The sequence below is a fragment of the Hippocampus zosterae genome, chromosome 8 (assembly GCF_025434085.1).
Source record: "Hippocampus zosterae strain Florida chromosome 8, ASM2543408v3, whole genome shotgun sequence".
NCBI lineage: Eukaryota > Metazoa > Chordata > Actinopteri > Syngnathiformes > Syngnathidae > Hippocampus > Hippocampus zosterae.
The window spans coordinates 23,727,643-23,738,712 of NC_067458.1; the positions used below are offsets into that span (position 1 = coordinate 23,727,643).

Genomic DNA, 11,070 nt, shown 5'->3' on the forward strand with positions numbered 1-11,070 from the left:
CAGCGACTGTCCCAAAAAGCTTCACGGGGCTGCGCGCTCACACATTCACGTCCCCGCAACACGCTTACAATCACCCTACGTGCGGTACATGTAGGCGGTCGGGGCAAGCTCAGAGCTACTTCGGCTACAACCAACTAAGCTAGCAACGAGACGAAATACTGGAATGAAGTGCTTGCTACCCCCCCCCCCCCCAAAGTACGTTTTTCATAAATGTCTGGCTGGAACCACGTTAAAGTGGAGCGTACCCAACTTTGAACAACAAAATAGCAGGCAATTAAAAAGAATAAATGACTGGAGAGAAAATGATACTATGAAATAATGCTACACGTGTAGCTAAACGTGATTTTTTTTTTCAGTATAACCACGATGTGTCATGACTAGTGCTTCGACTACGACTAGCTCATGTCTTTTTAGATCGAGCTTTTCTACGCATAACGAGACGCAAAACGCATATTGTCTTCGAAAATAGGAACATTTCTCTTCACAATGTGGATGAAGTTAATCATTTCAGAAACAACACTAACAAAAAAAATGAGAATCTGTGTTTTGATTGTCAAGAAAACAAGAAATTTGGCCTGCATTGGGTTTTTATAAAGACGCTATGTTCACTTCGGGTAGCTCTGGTCAGACTTGAGGACCCGCAGTACCAATTTAAATTTATTGAACCACTGGGAGCAAGCAAATAAGTCCACTTTTTTAAAAAATCGTCTTTTATTCACACACATTTTGGTCTTAAATAACAAAAGATGTCAATTCAACATTTAAAATTCAGAGATATGAATAAATTTTCATCCAACACAGTAAATACAAACAGTCCCAAAGTGAGTGTAGATCGCGGTCGAAAGTCTCCAGAGACAAATATTTACCGGGTCCAGTGTAAGACAGTTCAGAGCAGCCCAAAAATATTTTCGCTTAAATTACAGAACGGAGGAGACGCTCCAGTCAGAGGAATCATTCAGGTCAATAGATCACTGTACAGATTTCTACACATTTTTCCAGGCGGTGCTTTTAAAGATGAGTCCCTTGGATGACTTTGGGGTCGTCGTTGGTAAAGGCGGCCGGGTTGTCTTCCAGCTCCGCGCCCTTCGCGTGCGCCGTCTCGTCCTTCTGGCAGCAGCTGCAGCACTTGCAGATGCAGCAGCAGTAGCGGCCACAGAAGCCCAGGCAGGACGTCACCACGCCGTCCCAGGGCGCGAGCGAGCGCAGCGGCCGCGGCAGGAAATTCCAGGTGCGCAAAAAGCCGGGCAGGGCGCGTGGGCAGCGCGACTGCAGGATGTTGACCACGATGACGAAGACCGCCAGGACCACGACGGGCACGCCGACGCCCACCAGGATCTGCCAGCCGGCCAGCGACAGGCCGAATATGGTGAGGGGCAAGACCAGGAAGCACAAAATGAGGTAGAGGGCGGCGAACCAGCGGTACTGCGCCGTGCGGTTGCCCAACCCCCGGGCGAGTCTGATGGGCAGCCGGGTAAACGGGATCGGATACCACAACATGATGCCCATGATGTTGAAGAAGAAATGGCAGAGTGCGATCTAACAAGAAACGCACAAGATGAGATGTCCAAATGAGTGAACGTAACAAAAAACACTCCGGGGGGGTCTTCTTCTTCTTCTTTTGGTCATACCTGTAACGATTCAGCCAGCGTTTTTCCCGGGCTAGCCATCGCCGCGAGAATGGCCGTGGTGGTGGTTCCGATATTGGAGCCCAGAGTTAGAGGGTAGGCCCGCTCAAGACTGATGACACCGATACCTAATGAGAGACGCCAGTTTTGAAATAACGCTTCCCCTTCCTTTGTGTAATAAGCTTGCTAGCAAGAAGGATGAATTCCTAACGTGGGGGGTGGAGGGGGGTTAACGATGTGGTTTTCGCTGAGTTTTTAATGTTTCTTTAGCTCGTCGGCTACTGAAGGAAAGAGCAGTTGAATGCGAGAGAGTGCGGAAAGCCAAATATGGATTTTCAGGATTTGGGTTGCTCATTTTCAATTTTTCTTTTCAAAATTTTCAATTCATTTTGGTCGCGGGCCAATTTGTCTTCCCTCGGGGGGCCGTGATGACCGTGAAACCACAAAATTTTTGCTTGTACACAACAAATGAATAGATTATTCGTTTTGAAATCAGTCAAGTCAATAAAAATAGTTGGGTTCATTATTGTTCAAGTGAGTGTAAACTGGGTAGCAAAATTGTTGCAAAACCTCAACGTTGTTATTATTATTATTTATTTATTATTTTTTTACACATGACAATTTCAAATTTCGGTACATATTTTTAGCAAGTTGACAAACACGATTTGCTTCCGCGGGCCATATAAAATGACCCAGCGGGCCAGATCTGGCCCCCGGGCCTCGTGTTTCAAACCCGTGCCCCCTACACCATCCGGTAACTTGGTTTACCCCGAAAGTAAAAACGACGGAATGAAAACAATTTGCCTGATTTTATGTTAAGAACCGCGAGGGCGAAATGTGCTCACCGCCAGCTCCCCCGCGCCGCCATATTGGGAGTGAAACGATGCGCTGCGACTTACCGACGAGAGGCGTTATTGCCGACGTGAAGACGGAGCTGCTCTGAACGATGAAAGTCATCCCGGCTCCCACCATGATGGCGATATAACCGGTGACCCAACTGAACGGGAACGGGAAGTCTGCCGAGATCACACGAAGACACAACGCAATCCACGTTTATCGGTAGGGATGACAAATAGACGTGAAGACACAAACAGGAAGTTGGGCTGACATCATGGTTTGTCCCTGAGCTTTTTTTTTTGTTTTTTTTTTTTTTAATAATCACACAGTTCAGGACGAAAAGGGCCCGAAGGTGAGCTGTCAAGCGTCAGGAGTGACTGTGCCTGCTTTGCTCATCAAGCATCACCACCAAAGTCGATGTGCTGACTATCAAACAGGAGTGTTAGCATCAAATCTGGACATCCAGCACCGGAAACAAGGAAGACGACACTGCAAAATGATCATTTTCCGCTTACGTTTGTCCGACATTTTGGACACGACGAGTCTCACTTTTTTCTTCATAGGCTTGGCTGGTCCTTACGACTTACACGGATGCGCAACGTGTATTTATTCAAATCAGAAATGGGACGGCACCCAAAATCCCACGTTGACTTTCGCTTTGGCGGTTGACCAATAATTTTGGTGCATTACCGCTGTTCAACCGCCAAACGTCGTAGTCATGGCAACTAATCTGTCTCATGCCATTTCAGCAATTAGGATTTTCTGTTTACGGGCACAAAAAGGCGCAATAACCGACCAGGATTGAACCTTTGGCCACAATGTGACACGGGATTCTAGTTAAAGTAAACCATTTTAAACGATTAAAAAAAAACATTTCCGTCGTTAAACACAGAAATTTCATCCAACCGGAACTCATTCGCTGACGTATCCATGTGCCGCATTCGGAACTACACTCTGATGCCCCCATTCTGCGGGTGTGTGTTTTTGGAGGGCAGCGCGCGCTAACCTCCCATTAATTTGTGGACGCTGACCATCTTATAAAGCAAAATCAGGTGCTTGCACTTGAACTGTTTCCATCTGCACTCCCTCCCTCACTGGGCTCTGGCACTCCCGTCTTTGGGGGGACTCTGACTAACCAAACAGCACACTTGGACAACTCTCCTCCCAAGTGTCTAACTACTATTAGGGGACGGGGATTTTGGGTGCGAGTCCAAGGTCCTCCTGCTCTTGGTCTAGTTTTTTTTTTTTTGTCAAATTCATTCGCCACAAAAATGTGACTTCTGTATACTTTGGAGTGACTTCATATGTTGTTTTCTTCTTCATGGTGTATATATTATTTTTTGACTCATGTAAAAAAAATACGGTATGCACCGTTTTATTTTTTTGAGGACCATCAACATGAATCCTGAGTTCCAAATTAAATTATTGTCACTTTAAAGCATTGAGTTGCAGAGAAACAAACAAACAAAAAAGGCTTTTTGTGGTCCCTTTTTCCAGAGCTGGATGTTTTTCAAAATCAACACAAGAGCCCCACAAAAAATATATATTTAAATAAAGGTCTTCATTTGTCTTTCACCTGTGTTGAGCACCTTCTTGATGACGAGGGCCACCTGGCCCTTCAGCATGGAGTTGAGCAGCTTAACGATGAGAATGAGGCAGCTGCAGAGAATGAAGAGCGACAGAGCCAGCAAAATGAGGCCCACCGCGAGGTCGGGCAAGTTGGCGTTGACGAAGATATGGGAGCCTGGGGGCACAGTTGGCAAAAGTACTTAAGACTCGAAACCAGCGGTTCGCAACGTTTTTTTTTTCGCCTAACGGACCGATTAAATGTCACACAATATATTCAGGGAGCGGTCTGCATGAAAACGGTGGTATTTTCTAAACACAATAATAAACGCGAGTAATGAGACTAGGAACGTCCAATGTGGCCGCAACGCTATTTAGTCGCTATGGTATTAAACCGGCCTTCAAAATAAGCAACAAAGTCCATGAAAAATACGACTCACCATGGCCACGTTGACGCCACGTATGCAGAGTGGCCTCGATGAATGGGAAGCCCCCGTTGAGACAAATCCGTATTTTAAGTACGACTCCTGATACCGTCTATTAAATGTAGCCTTCTTTTTCTCTAAAGTCGTAGCCTCCCCTTCCGTCTCCTGGCTGAAACTTTCCAAAGACGTGGGTGTTTTTTTACTCATTTTGCTAGCCGCTAGGTTTCACTTTAGCCGCAACGTGGCCGAGAAGCGCCGTCTTGACCAGCATCAAGCGTGACGTACTGTAGACGGATGTAACAGAGAATCCGGTATTTTTTTCAAAATAAAACTTCCTGATTTCCAAATGAATAATAAAACGGAAGTAACATAAATTATTTATTCTTTCTGTGTTTCCCGGTACCAAATGACCCACGTACCGGTCCGCGCCCTGGCGGTTGGGGATGCTCAGAGCTGGTTATTGTTGGCATGACCATTATGGTATCAAAAATAACGCGTACCCACCATTTTGCTTACATTGTGAACTGACTGGCCCAAAAAATAAAAAATAAAAATGCTGAATGAACGCACGATTACCTGGGATTTGGCCTGGCATAAGATGCAACACCACAAATCATTCTAGGAGACGACGGGAAACAGTTTGCTGATTAAATAATAGCGTGGATGGATAATATCCTACGCCTCTGGATCCATTTCTCATTCCTCCGTGTTGCTGTCGTCGCTCTTATTCCGTTAAATTGACCTCTCACTATTTTAGATCTTCTTTATGTCATCGGGTGCCGGTATCTGATTGGTGGTCTTCAAACCAATCACTAACTTGGAATTCCAGATGGGGTTGTGCTGAGTGAATGAATAGCCTCATTGAGCAGGTCAAAAGTATATTTTGCGGGGTCAGCAACCAAAGGCGGTCCTTTGTTCAAGTGGGTCTCCGAGGAGTTGGGGGAAGGTCATTGTCTCGTATTACGTTTCGGCGCTTGACTGCAGGTATTCACCGCAAAGCGGGGGGGGGGGGGGAAGGCGAGGCTTACATTTCTCTTGGTAGTCCGTCCAGGTGATGTTCTTCTCAAGCCACGTTTGGCCGCCTTCCTCCCAGCAGACGCCACCGGCGGGGCAGCTGGTCACCGTCTCGTTCCAGAAAGTCTTCAATTTCCCCAAGAGAGGAGCAAATTATTTTCCACATTCCTCTTTTGGGAGATAACAAGCCATTGAAATGTTATTGGACTTGCATGGCACTACTTTGACTTACGAGAATAATCACCATACCGCGTATAAGGTGAGGCAAGGAATCCACAAACTTTTCCATTAAAAAAACAAACAAAAAACCTTGAAAGCTAGCATAGCAAGTGTTGCTATGCTAGAATTTATGACCCCCCTCAACCCCCAAATATTGGTTTACCGTTCTTCATTTGCATAGCATACTATGCATGAAGCTCCGGGGGGGGGGGGGGGTGTAGTATTGACGAGTGCCTTTTCTTATCCGTGGTAACAATCTAACCGATAATAACATTGTCATGATTAGCTTAGCGCGATGCTGAACAACATCATTGTCAAGCTAGCCTATGCCAAAACCTGAAATTTCTGAAATATGGGGCTTTACCCCGACCGGGTCTCGTAGTTATCATGACAAGCACAGCTCGATCAAATAATTTTCCCCCCACCCGATACGATCGGCCATTCGGCATCCACGCTCGTATTCTTACCGTGTTGACCTTCTTCTTGCACCAAATTTTGATCAAACTCATGTTTCGGGCTTCCGGGTTCCCAGTGGCGATTGCATTGATGACTGATTTATCCAGCTGAGAAAGAGAAAGCAGCATTGGGATGTAGATGAATATTTGTTTGTGAGAACGTATCACTCATTGGCAGTTTTTCACGCTTTGTTTGTTTTTCTCCGAAGGAAATCAATTTCTGGCGCACAACCCCGAACGCAAGAGATTTTTTTTTTTTCAGTTCAGATAAGGACGCCACTCGCTTTTCCGCCTTCTGTGAGCACCCTGGCAACCGTTGTTGCCAATCATTTTTGAAACGGTCTGAAGTGTCACACCAAACAATGGCCTGTCAATCAAAACCGAGCCCTGTTGGTAATTCATCCTGCACGCGGGTGTTCAAAAGGCTTCATTGTGGAACGTTTGTGATTTCGCTACCTGGATGATGGAGTCTGTGAGCGGCTCGGTGATGATCTTGAGCAGGTCGGGCGCGTCCTCGCCCGACTGGATGTGGAAAGACTCAATAATGAGGTGGGTGAGCTTTTCCAGGACCCCCGTGGCCACCTCCAGCGGCAGCAGCACCAGCACGGAGAGCCAGTTGAAGAAGTCGTGCACGGTGGCGCCAGCAAAGGCCCTGCGGTGGCGAACGGTTGGAGTTGCGACCTGACGTTTGCCAACGTGTGCGCCAAACACAGAAAAAAGCCAGCCCCGCGTTGTCGCCGAGCCCATCTTGTTTACCTGCGGAACTCGTTGCGGTTGCCCGCTTGCATCATGGCCACGATGGTGTTGGTGACCGACGTTCCGATGTTGGCGCCCATGATGATGGGCACGGCCGACCTGACCTCCAGCACTGCGGGAAAACAAATAACATCCATCCATTTTCTGATCATCACAAGGGTCCCGGGGCATGCCGGTGACTATCCCAGCTGTCTTCGGGCAATAGGTGGGGCACACCCCAAACTGGTCGCCAGCCAATCGCAGGGCTCATAGAGACAAACAACGATCCACGCTCACATTCGCACCCAGGGGCAAATTTCGAGTGTTCAATCAGCCTGCCAGGCATGTTTTTGCAGCGCATAGATCGGACTATCATCTGTACAGCAGTGTAAGGAAATGCCATGCTTCCTTAAGATAGAACCCAAGGGCAGCAAATGGAATGGATACAGCAGGGGACCCAAGATTGAACCCTGCGGAATACCATACGACAGTGGGCCAGAGTAGGACTCCAAAACATCCAAAAGTCATGATGTGGAATCTCTGGAGGTAGGATGTTGTCTACGTTACATAATCTCATCCATCCATTTTCCGAACCGCTTGATCCTCCCTAGGGTCGCGGGGGGTGCTGGAGCCTATCCCAGTCATCTCCGGGCAGGAGGCGGGGGACACCCTGAATCAGTTGCCAGCCAATAACAGGGCACACAGAGACAAACAACCATCAACGCCCACACTCACACGTAGGGACAATTTAGAGCGTCCAATCAGCCCGCCTTGCATGTTTTTGGAATGTGGGAGAAAACCAAAGTGCCCGGAGAAAACCCAAGCAGGCCCGAGGAGAACATGCAAACTCCACACAGGAAGGCCGGAGCCCGGTTCGAACTCATGACCTCTGTACTGTGAGGTCAACGGGCTAAACACTCCCCCACCGGGCCGCCAATAACAACATTAAAGTAAAATTTTCAGATGTCAATTTGGAGTCTTTGTTGGCCTTATCGCACAGGTTTGATAAACCTAAAAATTTTTTTGTCTTTGACAAGGCATCTGTGCCCAAAAAGGACCATCAAATCAACTCAGATGGACTCCAACTGTTGACTGCGTGGAAGCGGTTTTGGATTGGTCTCAAAATGGCTATTATCTACCGACTGAGAATTCCAAAGAATGTTTGGCAAACAGGCGGCCCGGTAGTCCAGTGGTTGGCACGTTGGCTTCACAGTGCAGAGGTACCGGGTTCGATTCCAGCTCCGGCCTCCCTGTGTGGAGTTTGCATGTTCTCCCCGGGCCTGCGTGGGTTTTCTCCGGGTGCTCCGGTTTCCTCCCACATTCCAAAAACATGCGTGGCAGGCTGATTGAACACTCTAAATTGTCCCTAGGTGTGAGTGTGAGTGTGAATGGTTGTTCGTCTATGTGTGCCCTGTGATTGGCTGGCAACCGATTCAGGGTGTCCCCCGCCTACTGCCCGAGGACAGCTGGGATAGGCTCCAGCACCCCCCGCGACCCTAGTGAGGATCAAGCGGTACGGAAGATGAATGAATGAATGAATGTTTGGCAAACAATTCTTACATGAAGAGGACACCATGCTGACCACGATGGATGATGAGGTGCTGGAGCTTTGCACCAACACAGTGACCAACACACCGATCACCAGACCGGCCACCGGGTTCGACAGGATCACGTTCTCCTTGAAGATGTCGCCGGCAGCTTTGCCTGCGCGCAAAACATCAAAGATGACTCCGCCGCCAGAAGAGTCTCCCAAGTCGTCGGAAGAGGAAGAAACTTCTCTCTCACCTCCGACCAGCTGGAAGGCGGAGCTTAGCACATCCAGCGAGCAGATGAACAAGTAGAGAAGTCCCAGCAGCAACGCTAGCTTTACGATGGCTGTCACCACTCGCATGATCTTCCCCTTGGTGTCCAAATCTGGAAGGACAGCAGCATGCTTACAATTGAAGGTGCGCAAAACGGCCTTCACCGCAGCTGTCGACACTTCATGGTAGCGTGTCTTAAGAACAGCCGAAACGGCAAATGTTTCGCAATTTTGTGTCCCTCATCCATCTCGTAAATCAAAACTATAATTTCAAAACTAACTGTCAAATTTCTTTGGCATTTTGCGTCACAAGGTTCTTGAGAATTTTGTTTCGTTTGATGAAGTTAGATTTGAGTTTTACTGCTTTGAATTTGCTGGTGGAAATGTTTGGATTTTGAGTGGTTCTAGACTTGACCTCTGTGGTACTCCACAGGGATTTGAAATGGGCTGCTTCAAACCAAAGACTTTCTCTGTGCATTTCAAAACATTCATTCATTCATTCATTCATTCATCTTCCGAGCCGCTTGATCCTCACTAGGGTCGCGGGGGGTGCTGGAGCCTATCCCAGCTGTCTTCGGGCAGTAGGCGGGGGACACCCTGAATCGGTTGCCAGCCAATCGAAGGGCACACAGAAACGAACAACCATTCGCACTCACATCCTCACCTAGGGACAATTTTAGAGCGTTCAATCAGCCTGCCACGCATGTTTTTGGAATGTGGGAGGAAACCGGAGCACCCGGAGAAAACCCACGCAGGCCCGGGGAGAACATGCAAACTCCACACGGGGAGCCCGGAGCTGGAATCGAACCCGGAACCTCTGCACTGTGAAGCCGACGTGCTAACCACTGGACTACCGGGCCGCCCGCATTTCAAAACATGAGTTCATGAAACTTTTTTGTGGGTCTACTCATGACTGACCTTCCTCCCAAATGTCATGTGGTTTCGGGAAACTGAATTTGAGGGCTAGTAGCTACAATCGCAACAAAAGCAGACCAGGGACCCTCCTCGGTCCAAACGATCTCACCTGACCACTTAACACCCGTGTCCTTAAGGTCCGGCAGGTCCCACGGATCCTCTTCAGCCACGTCTTCCTTCACCAGGTCCACGGTGGAGTAGGACGCCAGCATAGCTCCGTCCTTCCTGTTCTTTTCGTTATCTTCTTCTGAAGAGATATGAAGAGCGGTAACATTATGCAGAGGAAACTCGCAGACTCAATTGTGTCGAGTGGAGTGCGACGTACCAAGGCTACGTGGGGACTCAGTCCCCACTTGCGGTCTGGGCCCCATGATTGGATCTAGACAAGGAAACCGCATTGTCGTCAGTTGTATGTGACAGAATGTCCGGGAACATCCGACGCACTTTTTTATCGTTCTGTTGTAACTAAACGCAACATAAATCAGGGTTGGTTGTCAATAGAGTCATGCCATGTACTGTACTTCAAAACTGAAAGGCAGACTTGCTAACCACTTCTGCAACAAAAAAAAATACATATACGGTATATATTTAATATATATATATATAGCCGAATAAATAAAACAATCTTACTATTTGTTTCTGTTGACTGCAGCCAGAATCACAAGCAACGTGCATTATTACACAGTAACAAAGCCTCAACAGCGCCCATCAAGACATCTCCGATCGCTTTGAAGAATGTTTTTCAATCTCCTAGTTTTGATCAGAATTTCAGACTGTCGCACACGCCTCGGAGCAAATTGGAATGCTGACGAAACCGCATCCCAAGTTTTTTTTTTTCTGTTCAGCATGTGGCACACCGCAAAGTATTAAGACAAACTCCAATTGGTTTTCTTGGCAACTTAAAACTAGATGAGAGCGTTTTCCAACTGTCGGGCAGTCCCCCCCCCCGCCAGGTCCAGGGAGCCTCCTCACCTGCTCGAGCGTGTCTTGATGAATGAACGCCTAAATGAAGTTTATTCCTGGGCCTCTGCGCTGTGCTGTGTCTTCTTTCTTTCTTTTTCCCGGCAGACCAGAAGGGGGTCGCGCCACCTGGTGCCGAGCTCCGTAAGCCGAAGGGGGACGCCGCACCTGGGACACCTGTTGCTACGGGGAGGGCGGCCCGGCCTGCTGCTCTTATAGATCCGCCGTGAGCGTGCGCACACTCACGCCGGGTGCAAAGTTCGGCCACACACACACACACACTCTCCTCCCTCTCTCACACTGACGAGTGTATCCACTGGTAAAACTGAAGGGGGCAGGGCCGTGAGCCCCCCCCCCCCGGCCAAAAATTTTGGCCAGGTGCCAGACCAGATAATTGACTTTTGAGTATTTTCCGATTTTCCCGGGAACCCCCCCCCCCCTCCCTCCACAGGGAGCATATGGTGAAAATTTATTGGCATTTTGTGAATATTTTTGTGGTGGAAGGGGCGGGGGGGGGG

General features: G+C 48.2%; 1 protein-coding gene across 2 annotated transcripts; it reads right to left on the reverse strand.

The window, feature by feature from the left end:
* Window positions 1-692: 692 nt before the first annotated feature.
* slc34a2b (solute carrier family 34 member 2b) lies at window positions 693-10,769 on the reverse strand. 2 transcript variants are annotated; one of them, XM_052073866.1, is made up of 13 exons: window positions 10,565-10,769; window positions 9,918-9,971; window positions 9,702-9,836; window positions 8,662-8,790; window positions 8,437-8,580; window positions 6,898-7,009; window positions 6,598-6,793; window positions 6,154-6,249; window positions 5,482-5,593; window positions 4,039-4,206; window positions 2,525-2,641; window positions 1,629-1,753; window positions 693-1,536 (listed from the first exon to the last, which is right to left on the reverse strand). In XM_052073866.1, the coding sequence occupies exons 2-13, from the start codon at window positions 9,961-9,963 to the stop codon at window positions 1,009-1,011; spliced, it is 1,908 nt and encodes a 635-aa protein (XP_051929826.1). In that variant the 5' UTR covers window positions 9,964-9,971; window positions 10,565-10,769; the 3' UTR covers window positions 693-1,008. The 2 variants fall into 2 exon arrangements, with proteins under 2 accessions (XP_051929826.1, XP_051929825.1); XM_052073865.1 differs by having other exon boundaries at window positions 9,702-9,839.
* Between the last annotated feature and the right edge of the window lie 301 nt (window positions 10,770-11,070).

What these genes read in the sequence shown, in the direction of transcription:
- slc34a2b (XM_052073865.1), bottom strand. Translation starts at nt 9,963, where the DNA reads ATGGGGCCCAGACCGCAAGTGGGGACTGAGTCCCCACGTAGCCTTG. An exon ending in TGAGTCCCCACGTAGCCTTG is followed by an intron (nt 9,840 to 9,917) that starts GTACGTCGCACT and finishes ATATCTCTTCAG; the next exon opens with AAGAAGATAACGAAAAGAAC. An exon ending in TCACAGACTCCATCATCCAG is followed by an intron (nt 6,250 to 6,597) that starts GTAGCGAAATCA and finishes TCTCTTTCTCAG; the next exon opens with CTGGATAAATCAGTCATCAA.